We start from the raw sequence: 13,127 nt of genomic DNA, 5'->3' as shown, positions 1-13,127 counted from the left end.
TCTATCTATATTCGTGTGTGAACGCCGTATGTGATTTGTGCTCGCTTTTTTCCCCTTTCCTTTTCATCAGGAATGGGGGGAAATTAAAAACTAAACAGAAAGAAGTATGCCAAAGGGGATAAATCTCCCCGTAGATCGGATGTCTTGTATATCCGAATGATGTGACAGTATAATTTTGAACAGAGAAGTGGAAAAAAGGAAATAGATATGAGAGAAAAAGATCCTCTCTACCAAGAGAAGGTCATCAGCGCAGGGTTGAGCGCGAGCGGCAGCAGCAGGTGCGAGGCGGCGACGGTGGACATGGGCAGGATGGCGACAAAGTCGGTGATGCGCCAGTCGTAGGGCACAAAGGGCGCCACGGCCAGGATGATCATGCCGACGATGAAGATGGTCGCGAAGAGCATCGAGAACTTGAACTGCAAGGGAGAGAGAGAGAAGAGTTAGCAAAGCCGGTACTAGTCTGTTTGGTTGGTTGTTTGTGCAAAAGTGAGGAGGTGTGTGGGTGACGGCTGTGGCGTCGCACTGTTTCGAGTTTGGTGGCACACCCGGTGTCGAAGTGGTGGTGGTGGTGGTGGTGGGTGGGCTGGTCGAGAGACGAGGCTGCACACCACCACACCAGACCACACATCCCCAGGATTGACTGGAATGCTGATCGGTCTGGCATCCACAACCTTAAATCGACACCCAAAAAAACCCAAAGGCGACGCGCGTCCATCATCCATCCCTCACAAACATCGAAACGAGAGGGAGAAGAGAGAGAAAAAAAAGAGAGGCTTACCTTCTTCAAAACCTTGGGGATCTCGATGAAGAAGTTGGAGAACTCGGCCTCCTTGGACGTCGCGCCCCACGTCATGTTGACCTCGAACATGTGCGCCAGCAGCGCCTGCGACACGTGCAGCGACAGGCCGCCGAGGAAGATGGCCAGCAGCAGCGTCCACTTGAAGTTCTCGAACAGCGAGTACAGCAGGTTGCGCTCGCCGATGCGGTAGCGCATGACGGCGAGCGCCACGTTGCCGAGCCCGTTGAAGACGATGATGATGGAGAACCAGACCTTCCACGAGTCGATGTAGTACTTGTCGAGGTAGCCGTTGAACCACCCGACCAGGAAGTAGTTGATGGCCGTCATGATCCAGGCCGCGCCGATGGCGTAGTAGGTGCCGATGTACGAGATGATGGTGATCTTGGAGGTGATGCGGATGTTGGAGAAGAGGAAGCGGCGGAAGAGGGGCGTGAAGGGGCCCTTCCAGACCCACTTGCGGATCGGGTGGAAGAGCAGCTCGTTGCAGCCGTAGGCGTACTTCTCCCAGCGCGCCAGCTCGTCGTACACGGTCAGCGACACGCCCTCCTTGAAGCCGTCGCCGGCCCAGGCGGCCAGCCGGATGATGTACCCGGCGCACTGCAGGCGCAGCGACATGTCAAAGTCCTCGGACACGTGGCTCTCGGACCAGAACTTCTCGTACCCGTCCTCGTCCTCGTACGCGACCTGCTGGATGGCGCTCCAGCGCAGGATGGCGTTGTGGCCCACAAAGGGCGCCACGTCGCCGTTGGACACGGTGTAGCGGATGGCCGTGTAGATGAGGTTGGTGAAGAAGGTGATGCCGTTCTCAAAGTAGGTGTGGACGACCTGCATGACGCCCGACGAGAACTGCATGATGCCCACGTCGGGCGACTGCTCCATCTCGGAGACGGCGTCGAGCAGGCAGTCGGCGGGGACGCGGGTGTCGGAGTCGATAATCAGAATATAGTCGCCGACGCGGATGTTGCCGTCGGCCCAGGCCCGGCCGTCCTGCTCGAGCACCTCCTTGAGGGCGTGCTCGTAGGCGACGGCCTCGTCGTGCTGCGACCACTCGGGCCCGCGGTGGATCTGCGCCAGCTTGTCCTCGACCTTGCACGAGATCATGAGGGCAAAGTTCATGTTGGAGGCCTTCTTGAACTTGCCCTTGCGGACGAAGCCGTTGTCGCCGTGGCCCGGGCGCGCGACCCAGCCGATGCTGTGGTCGGCGTAGAACTCGATCCGGTTGCGCCGGTCCTCCTCGGTGATGAGCTGCAGGCCGTCGTCGTTGATGAACATGTTGGCCGAGCCGCCCTGGAGCTCGTAGGTCGACATGGCCTGCTTGATGGACTTGACCGTGGGCGCGATGACGGCGTTGAGCCCTTCCTTGTAGACGGGGCACTGCACGGTGACGTGGGGCAGGGCGGCCGTCTGCAGCCGCGGCGGGGGCCGGGCCGAGTAGAACTTGGAGTTGATGGTGAGCTGGCGGATGGGGCCGAAGATCTGGGCCAGGCAGCCGATGATGACCTGGGCGAAGAAGAGGGTGAAGAAGATCTGGACGGGGAAGAGGGCGACGAGGGCGAGGCGCACGTAGTTCTGGTCCACGGTGACCTCCTGGGCCAGCTCGCGGCAGGCGGCGCCGAGGGAGACGGTGACGAGGATGAGGGTCAGGCTGACAAGGACGGTGTTCTGCAGGTGCACCGGCCGCTTCTCGGGCTTGATCTGGCCGCTCTCCTCGTCGATCTCGACCTCGTTGGCCGCGCCGCCGTTCTTCTCGTCGTCGTCGTCGGCGCTGCCGGCCTTCCAGACGAGCTCCATGAGCTCCGACTCGATGGCCTTGGCGCGCGCGACCAGGTGCAGCGCGTCGTCGTCCCAGACGACCAGGAGGCCCTCGGAGGCGACAAAGGCGGCGAACTGGTGCTTGCGCGCGCGGGGGAGGTCGTCGATGGTGGGCAGGATCTGCACGCGCAGGCCGTTCATGAGCGGCACGTCGACGGCGTCCGGGCAGAAGGCGAGGAAGGTCTTGATGACGCGCGAGTTGACGGTCATGGCGCACTGGACGTTGAGCGCGGCGCAGGCCTGCGCAAAGGGCGAGCTGCCCAGCTGCGGCGGGCAGGCCATGTACTGGCCGCGCGCCTTGCGCAGCAGCACGCCCTCGATCTCGCCGCTGCCGTCGGCGACCCACAGGTGCGAGCACTGCTGCTGGTAGAGGTAGTTGACCATGACCTCGTGCTTGATGTCGTCGAGCAGCATGGAGCTGCCCGTCGACTTCCACGACCGCGCCGACACGGACTGCGGCCGCGAGCTGTACCGCGGCGTCGGCGTCTGGAGCTCCAGGTCATTGCTGCTCGTCCGGTCCGAGTGGTTCTTCTCGGAGACGGCCGCCGAGGCGGTGCCGCTCTGCTGTGACCGCGGAGACGGCTTCTCCGCCTTGAAGTAGCTGGCGAGGCCCATGTCGAAGGGCGTCGGAACAGCTTGTAGTTTGTGGTGATATGCGTCCGTAGTCGATTAGTGTGTACTATTGGGCGAGGCTGACTTGGACCATGAAGAATGTCTGATCCAAGGTAGTTATAAACGAGCGGGAGGCCGAAAAAAGGCGTGTGTGGAAGCGAAGGGACAGGGCTGTTGCCGAGCTTGCTGTATAAACTCGTTCAAAAGCTCCAGGCGGATCTTCCAGACGACGGGCTCGCTCGAAGAAAGGGGAGGTAGGGTGCCTTGGTGAGGTGACGACGAGTACAGCAGAGTAGGACTTTACCAGCGAAGGGGAGACAGGTCCCTCTGTTCGTTGCCGGTTCTGCTGTCTCTCGACGAAGGCTTTGTTGGAGATTGCCCGATCTTGAAGAGGAGCGGAAGGTTAGCTGGGGATGGGAAGGTAATGAAGGAATGCTGGCCGGGAGGGGAGGGGATAGATACAAAAAAGGGAACGAATGACATGGGTGGGGGGGTGGTAAAGAGAGAGGAAGGTTGGTGTGAGTGGACAGGGGGGGTCCCAACGTGCGGGAGCGGAAGATAGGTAAATTGTGGACGACAATGGGGAACGAACGGCCGAGCCGGAGCTGGCAGAAGCAGAAGATACCCAGGCCAGGCCCATGTGTGAAGACGAAGGAGAGGAAGAGGAGGAGGAAGAGTGACAACGGATGAGGAGCAAGAGTACGTACCAGGTACGGGCAAAGCTAGGCTCAGGGCCTGCCTGCTGGGCGGGATGGGGAAAAGGAAAAACGGGCCCAAGCCACTTTCGGGAGGAGAGGAAGTCCAGCCAGAAAAATGATGGGCTTCAGGGTTGCAAACAGGGCGACCGGGGGTCGACAAGCACCGTAGCGCGGGATCCCTGCTGGGCCGCTGTACCTACTCCGTATGTGTGGGAGAATACGAAGCGAGGCGACTGTGCCAAGAGGAGATGCAACAGCACCGCGTGCGTGGATTGTGGAGAGTCTTTGAGGTTGGTTGTAGGTAGGTACTTTGAGTAAAGTGGAAATACCAGGCAATAGTGTTGAATTGCTAGGTACTTTAATTCTTTATTTTTTTTCTGTCCCCTTCCCGTTTGGTGTCGGCGACAGAGAAGAAAAGGTGCGGGTGGAGATTGGATTGGGTGTGGTTCAATGCACGACGTTGATCCTTTTTTCTGACCGGGGTGTTTGTTGGATCAAATATGGGATGGCTTGAAGCTGTCAAAACTGCCTAGCAAAGTCTGGGTTTGAGAGAAGGCGTCGGGCTCAGCAGTCAATAGTTTGGAAAGTGTAAATTGGCGGAGGCAATGATCTGTGGTGTCGTCGTCTCTGGATCAGTCTTGTTCTGGCCTTGTGGCTTTGGGGCTAGGTACCTAGGTAGGTAGGTTGGAGGTGTAAGTGGATGGAACGTACCTCTCGATGTTCACTGTTCACTGTTCACTGTTCACTGTGACTGTTTTCTTGTCTTGTAGTTCGTCTCGGGTCATGAGTACCGTAATAGTATACAGATGTTACCGAAAAACGTGCATCCCGTTCTCCTGCCGGGATGGAGCAGCACATTTGTATGAATCTGCCTCCCGTCCATGGCCGAAACGGCGATGTCATGAAGCGGCGGGACCGTCGCCGAAGACTGACTGGACCACCGGGCCAAGAAGGTACAAGAGGTACAAAATCAGGAACAGGAAAGCATCGACGTTTGGGCCCAAGCCCGCTAGAGCTTGGACCCGAGGCAGGACAGGGGTTCCAACGGAGGTGGGGCCCCTATTTTACCCATTCGACCTGCGGAATACCTCTAGATCAGACCGGGGGGGGCTTCTAGCCGGTGGGTGTGCTGCCCCCACTTGGCCTCTGGCCTGCGTGCTGGGTGCTTAGCGCAGGTACATGGCCTGGCCAGCACGGCGACACTGTGGCACTGTGCTCCTATTGCTAGGGGATGCTGTTCGCCCCAAAACGGCGCCTTACTCTTTTCTGCCAATTCTTCGAGAAGCTTTTCTGCCTCCAAAGTCAATCACCATCGCCAGCAAGGCTATTGGTTTTTTTCTTCTCTCTTCTCTTCCCGCACGAGAACCTTCTCGTACCAAAAGTATTTTTAACTCCCGGGCACCGGGAAGGAAAATAAACTCTTTATGCAGATCTTTGACAGCCAGTCAATCAATCAATCAGGACTCTGGACAAGGGAGATTGCGAAAAGCAAGCAGCGAGACGCCGGCGCGGGCGCCTAGACTCGCACCTCCCTACCTGCTACCTTACCAACCGCCCAAAAGACGAGGTCACGGCCCCTACCAGAACACTGCTGAACGGTACCAGCAGAGTTGATTTTGGCGGGCGGTCAAGCCGCCGTGGGCAGAAATTGGAAACCCGCTGGGAACTCGCTGGGGCTGGCCACAGGCGCTACCGCACTATTGCACGCACTATTGAACTCCTGGCGCTCAGCCCGGCTCCACACAAAACCATCTCCCGCCAAGGACATGCATGCCTGGTTCCAGACCGTGACAGCAAACCGCAAAAAAAGCCCATCCACGTGTGCACAGGAATATTGAGGCGTCTTTCAATACAATGCAATTTGTCCCAAAAGAAGCGTAGATCAGAAAAATATCCCCTTACCGTCGATGGATCTGGGGTCCAACCCGGGGTTCACGGGTCACGGGCTTCGTTTGCTTGACTCGACTGGCTCTTCCGTACATTGCTTGGCTAAGGTACCTACCTACTCTGTACCTGAGATACTAATTGTACAGTAAAAAGCTCGTGAGTCGTCTCCAGTGGTAAAGAAAGACTACCAGAAAAAAAAGGGCCCGCACTGCAAACAGTGGGCAAACGGGCAATGTCTCAGTTCCCCAATGGGCTCAGCAAATAGGCGACTATCCACTCGTTGACGTCAAAGTAACAAACTGCTGGGTCGATATCGGTCCATAATTATTCACTTGGCAGACAATCTGTCCTCTCTAAAGCTCCAAAGTCCACATTCTTCGTTAATTATCGCCTGGTGTGGGATGGGATGGGCGGCGCTGGCTTGGGTTTCAGGGAGGAGATAAATTCGTGCACGGTCGCAGGGAAGAAGCCGACAAAAAAAACAGAATTGATAATTTACGTACAAGCGAATTTATCGATGTGCCGCAAGGGACCCCTGCGCTGTGCAGCATTTAGTGCGGTACTCCGAACTGGGTTCAGCTCGCAAGTCCCAGCCATTGATGCAACACCCAGGCCCCGTACTGGTAGGTAGGCCGTTCTTGACCTCCTCTTGACCCGAAGCGCGCGACTGCGTGCCGGAGAAAATCCCATCAGTCTGTGTGTCTGGCCCCTCTGCACGGCCACCACCACAGCGACGAACACGAGCCCCCCCAATGTCCAAAGCAATTACCTACCGTGACGGTGCAGACGCTTCAAACACGCGCTAGGTAGGCCAGAGGTCATGGCGGTGTATCAGGTTGGGCAAAGGTGAAATTGGGACTTGCATCTGGGCAGTCTTATCGGTGTGCGACCTGCCAGCCAGCTCGACGTCGGATGGGCACGAGTGCAACCCCAAGCGTGCCGGCCCATGCGACCTCAGCCAAAAAAAACAACACAACACGGTTTCGCCACACGGCACGACTTGCACATCGCGAGGTATTGGAGGTTTCTGCCCGTAACGCACACGCACGCCCATCCGGACGTTCCGCCATCCGATCGCAAGCCAGATGCAAGAACCGCCTGAGAGCCAATCAAACGCACAGGGGAGGGGGGACACAGCTGAGATGGCTTTCGTCTTCAACAACAGATAAGACATCTTCGTCACAAAAGGGCATGCCGTCGATCAACCTGCGGGAGGCGCCGCGACGGGACCCCCCTCTCAACATTCCTCGGTCCTGCTTCCGGTGGCTTGCTTTTGCCTTCACGACACGGGGACAGCGTCGGCGGCGGCATTGGGCACACACACCCACACCAGGCCACACCACCACCACCCGTAAAACTTGTTCAGCCTCAAAGATGGACCGTTACACGGCCCGCGATAGATAGGTAACTTTACTTCGTAGGCAGCCTCTTTTTGTTGTCGATTATTGGAAAACCTATGTGCGCGATAAGGCTCACCACGAGTCCGCCTTTTCTTCAACCGGGTACCTACCTGCCTAGTGTGATAGGGCTCTGCAGCCGCCACCAGCAACACAGTACGAAGTAGGCCGGGCTAGGAACCCCCCTGCTTTGCAGTTCAGCCCGCGAAAGAGGCCGATCTGGCGGTGCATGGCCAGCTCATCACAGATACGAAGGCTCCTTCTTTGTGTCGTGATAGGTAACAGATACAAAGAGGCGGGAAAAAGACCTTGCATCTCGATCTCTTCGGTCCGCCGGCATCCCCAACAAGCGTCGGGAACGAAGGTTTGAATACTTCTCAACAACAGGCCCTTATTAGCGGGCCCCTTGTCAGCTCGCCCAGGTGCAGCCTCCGAGAGATATCACGAGATATTGGGCAATGAGTGATAGAAAAAAAAAGTCTCCTATCTCGTACAGCGTTGGGTCTCCCTAGGCTAGTGCACCGGTGCGGATAAGCTGGCAGGACCCTCTCACCGGCCCCTCAGCTCAGCTCGGCGCCCTGAGAGCCTCCATCCGAATGGCAGACTCTGACAGCGGGAATCCACACCGCGGCCAGGTTTCGGCGTGCCCTTTTTTTTCTTCTTCTTCTCTCTCTCGCGCATGTGGATAACTTGGCCCGGTGTGAACGGTCCGCGAAAAGGCACAGCGATCATCGATGCCATCGCAAGCGTCGCTGTCCGCCAAGACTCGCGACAAAACCTCCGACTGGCCCTGCTATTTTTGGGGGGCCACCACCACCACCAGCGTTGCCTGGTCCTGGTTCAACGGCCATTGATGCGCTGTCAGTGGATGGGCGAGGATAAGTAGGTAACCTGTGGTTGCATTGCTGGGTGGTGGTCGCTCGTATCCCCAACGGCCGCAATCTCCCTTGCCCTGGGAGCTGCAGAATTACTAAACCTTAATTCCATGGATCACCCTTGCTTCTTCTCTCTTAGTGCGTACATACTAAATCTCGACCGTTGGAAATCTCCCGTGATATCGCAAGGTGTGATTCACTATCACCCAAGAGTCGTCGTTCAGGAAGGGTTGCAACGTCTTCAACGTTCTCTCATTGATGCCTCGGCTGTCGTCTGTATCTCGCGTGTGTGTGTGTGTGAGTGTTTGTCAGCTCCGGGCCCCAGCGCAACAAGCTCGTGGAGACGTGAGACACCACGGTCCAGTGGGCTGGGGTGGGAGCCCGCGCGCTGAGACACTCTCCACCGCGCAATGGGCAAGATCCGCAAGCCGGGTCCCAGCCAACCGATTGATCTGCCCACCTCGCTCGTGGATTTCTTTGTTAGGGCTTTTTTTCCTTTCCTTTGGCTGTCGGCGTAGATTTCAGCACCAGCAAAAGCAGAAAATAATTATTTATGGGGCGCCTTCCCACGACTCAGCTGGTCCGCCTCGCCCGCCAGCGCTGTTGGCTCGCCGTTGCCAAGCCCGCAAGCTCCCTGTTTTCGAGCAAATTTGCAGGGCTGCCTGTCACGGGATCTCGATGATGACATAATACCACGTGAGGAACATCCGGAAAGGTCCTACCAATGCTCCAGCAATCACGATCTCGATGTATCAAGAAAGGCTGCTCTACTGCCCTACTTACTACATCTCATCTTTGCGTGCACCGAGCCAATGGAAAGTCTTGTGGGTTTGTTTAGCGTGCCGTGCAAAATGCTCTGAACTGGTGCCGTGGGCCTCCCCTGCCCTGCCCGTGGTTTCAAGTCGCTGTGCACCGGCCCTCAGTCAGCACTCTGTTTCGGTGATCTGCATTTTTTACATTTGTTTTTTAAGGTGCGGCTTCTGGCCATGGATCCTCACTTACCCTCGTCCGTGATCGGCATCAATAGCTTGATTTGACAGCAACCCTATCTACTTGTACTTGTATCGAATTTTCCACATGCAGGTACTGAATCGCCGAGCTCCAGCGGGAGCAAGGTGCGTCCATCACCACCACCAGCAAACAAAGTAGAGCACACTTGCGACGCTGTACGTCATCAAAGGCCGCTGTGTCCCGTCTCAGGCTGGTCTTTGTCATGGTCTTGCATCGGAGCCCGGCGCCCGTCGTCGTGAACTGCCCTTCGGCCAACTTCTCGCGCCGGGCTCCTCAACGATCCCTGGACAACTATCTGAGACATGGGTCTGCAAGTAGTCATTCCCCGCGGCCTAGCAAGCAGGTTGGGCGATACCATAGCTCGCGACTAGATGCACCTCGCGGCCCAGTAGCCACGCGAGCGAGGGCAAGATCTAGGAGAACGGGTTGCCCGTTATCAGGCTACTCTGACGTACGTTGTGCTCTGCTAACGCTTCATTGAGCGGCGCCGTTGACAGGTGGGGCCAAGCACCAGAACTCGCTGGCTGCCACCTGCCTGTCATGTGGGGCGATCTGGGTCCTGCGTTTAGCTCTCAGTGGGCAACGACCGATCGCAGCACACGGTTTCGATCACAGACAACGACACAATCCGAAGACCAAATGCGAAGTCCTTCGCGTAGTCTCTTTGCGACCAGTGCCTTAGTTGGTAAGGCTGTACGACTCTTTGATAGGCCGTTGTATCTGCGAAGCCCGATGTGTCGAGCACAACGGTCGGGTTTGCCTCTTTTCGGCATTGCTCAGTATCAAAAGCTCAAACGTTGTGAGACATGTCGAATCTTTTGGGTACTTTTGTGTCTCCCCGCAATGTCTGCCTGTATTCAATGTTCAGGGCTTTCTTTCCTGCTCTGGCGAGGCACCATCCTCTGCTGTTAGGGAACCGGGTAGGCCACGTTGGTTCAAGCGGACGAGTCGTCGCCGAATTCCCCGTTTGTCTGTGAGTAACTTGACTCGGAAACGAAACTGATAAATGGGAAAATTGCCCTTGACATCCGAGATGCCCATGGAGCCCGAGGCCCCGGATCCGGGTTGGAAAACCGTTTTGCTCCGGGAGCTGTCAAAAACCATGTGGCATGTGTTCTTCTGTTCGGAGGACGGCCGGCACTCCGCGGGGTATAAGCCCCACTTTTAGGCGTTGTAAGACGGACCAGATTGATGCCACACCTTTTTCGACTCAGGGCCGTTCTTCAAAGCGCCACGACTAGCACGTCCAAGATGGCACCACAATGACGGCTACCACTCGACTCTCGACGCTTATTTGTCATCTCGCAGTGAGGCGTGCGAGGCTGCACACCTCGATGTCCCACATCATGCCACGATCTGTACTAGCACCCCCGGCAGGCAGATCGTGGCACAGTTCGTGGCTCATCACACCAGAACCAACTCTCACATGACCCGCTTTCACCCGACTTTCTTCGCCGTCTGATACGGCGAAGCAAGATTGTTCTTCCTCGTCCGGCCCTGACTCTTCTTCACTTGGCGCCCATCAGATGTCTCTCTACGGGAACTTGCAAGGTCCCGAGCGCCTGGTCGTGTGTCTGACAACCTCCAAGGAAATCTCGTGAGTCGTTCTCCGCAATGTCATCACTCCCCTAACCATCTCCAGATCCCCGGCGCACGAGGCCATGCCGTGAATTTTACCCTCTTCCCCGCCGACTTGCAGCCTGCGGCCATCTCTTTAACCCCATCCTTCATGTCTCACTCTGTGATCCGGATCCTCGGGTCCGTTATCACTCCGTGACACAGTCAAGGTATCGACAAGTATCTTCTCGCCACCTACCCAACGTGCCACCACGCGGGTCATCATCAAACGGCTAGCTCTCTGCTTCATCGAGCCCAGGGCCGGAAACGCTCTAGCTGAAGGGCATTCTGGGCTGATCCCCCCACATGGCCCGGGGGCAAGGTGATCCCAAGGGTACGGTAGCGAAGCACGCGGATGATGAAGGCCTGTTTGGTGATGGACGATCTGAATAGCAGCGTCCAGGTGAAGATGCTAGCACACGCCTAGTATGGGACGATAAGGATAACGGTAGGTAAGAGATGGGGAGAGGAGGCATCATCATGCCACTGGCATGTGGCAGTTCCAGCGGGTCGGGTCCTACCAGCCAGCTGGGTCTTGACAAGCGCGGTGATAGGTGAATGGATGGGAATGGAGGCTGAAAAAGCGGAATCGGAATGTCCCTGGAAAGTGGGAAACGTGCTCTTCTTCGATAATCCAGGCGCGGGCAAAATGACAGAAGAGTTTGCTGGGCTCGGAGGCCACGAGGCTTGGTAGCTGAGCAAAATGAGCCCGCCAAGGAAAGTTATCATCAAGTTTCGACGGACGGACCCCCGAAACGTGGGCTCTCCTTTTTTTTTGCCCGCCAGGCGAGCTGAATAAGACGGGGCAAAGGTAACTAACTAGCTCTAACCGCGGGTACTTTTGCAAAGGGCGAAAACGCGGCCTCGAGCAGAATGGGGATCAGGAACAAAACCCTTTTTCAGGGTGCAAATTCCGCGATTCAAGCTCCTCGCCGGTTTTCGGTCGATACCGGAACAGGGAAAAGGTGGGGCGGAGCCGGCCGGACAGGCGCCTGACAGCGAGGCTTGACGCCGCTAAAGAACCTTGAGAAGAAGCTCGCTCACCCAACTCTACAAGGACGTGACGGAGTAAACGAGGCGGCCCCGCGCTACTCAAGGTCCGTCCTACCTATTTACCCCCCGAAAGAAAAGGTGAACAACGGCCTGGCCGACGACTGTCCCGCCCTGCTGGGAGCTTCTAACCGCGTCCACCTGGTGCTCGTTGGAGAGCTTCTAGGCCTCGGGCGGTATGGCATCGTCCGCGGAAGGCGAGAGGGCAGTACTTGGGACAGTCCATGAGAGTTTCGAGTCACACTGTGTCTGTCTTTTACCTACCCAAGCCATTGCGGCTTTTTCGCTTTCCCATCTGACGGGGACGAAGCAGCGGCCTCTGCTACCGTGATGCAAAACCCTAACTCCAAAGGATACTTCGCCTACTCACCCTAGGACACTCGCCAGCCCGGCCAGCGAGGCTCCCTGCCACCGGGCAGCAGAGCCTGCAGTAGAGCCTGCGCACTCACATCAACTCCGCCCGTCACCCTCCGCTGCGGGAAGGGTTTTTGGACATCCCGTCACCGCATTTAGAAGATGGGGTTTTCTCAACAAAACCATTGTGATAGACTTTGGTGGCTGTCAGCCCTCTTTTCCGCACCGGCACGCACCCACGACCTCTCGGGTCCAGAAGCGCCCGGCTCGCCTGCGAATAGGCGAAGCCGGCACCGGCAGGGCAACGTTTCGCGCAAAACGCCTCTGCATTGCCTTGCTCTTATCTAGAGCTGTGCGGTCAAACAGTGGGCACAGGAAGCCAAACTGCCCCTTGCTTGGACCGACGCGATGCCTCAAGGTTGAGATTATCCCACTTTTCCTGGTCCTGACCTGACTGGTGTCTACTTCCCATCGACGTTTTACAGCGAGTCCAGGTGACATGCCTATTTCCAGATGTCCAGAATCAGCTCAGCGTCTAGAACAGTCCCTGGCAAACATAATTCCTGGCATATTTGTACATTTTTAGAGTTGATGAAACGTTGTTTCTCCTCCCCCATGATTCTGGCTCAGCCTTGCACTCGCTGGGCCTAAGCAAGATCTGTCGTCACTTCTCACAATAGCTCCATTCAGCCCTGCCCTGGGGAAATCTAACGGATTATGCCGCCCGCACAGACATCTGTACAGGCACAACTCTCCTCGGGCCAAACAGGGTTGACCACCGCACACCCACCTGCGGTGTAATAAGGTTCATAGTCATCTCTTTAAACTTGATCAAGGAACGCACGATAAGCAAGGAAGAGTCCAATCAACAACAGGGCGAATCACCTCTTGCCGTCCGCCAAGAGAGAGAAAGGGCATGGAACCAGCAGAAGGAATGAATAATTGTACGAGTCTTACAGTTATGATGCCCCCCCCCCCCCCCCCCCCCCCCCCCCCCCCCCCCCCCCCCCCCCCC

General features: G+C 56.9%; 1 protein-coding gene across 1 annotated transcript; it reads right to left on the bottom strand.

Annotated features, from left to right (window-relative positions):
* Positions 1-227: 227 nt before the first annotated feature.
* Positions 228-3,226, bottom strand: E0L32_007907 (uncharacterized protein; the record flags this gene model as incomplete). Its single annotated transcript, XM_031142703.1, has 2 exons — positions 228-416; positions 779-3,226. 2 exons carry the CDS (start codon positions 3,224-3,226, stop codon positions 228-230), a joined length of 2,637 nt encoding a protein of 878 aa, XP_030992757.1.
* Positions 3,227-13,127: the final 9,901 nt, after the last annotated feature.

The sequence above is a fragment of the Thyridium curvatum genome (assembly GCF_004353045.1).
Source record: "Thyridium curvatum strain D216 chromosome Unknown NODE_50_length_306471_cov_79.392670, whole genome shotgun sequence".
Taxonomy (NCBI): Eukaryota; Fungi; Ascomycota; class Sordariomycetes; order Thyridiales; family Thyridiaceae; genus Thyridium; species Thyridium curvatum.
This window is presented reverse-complemented; position numbering and strand designations above follow the sequence as displayed.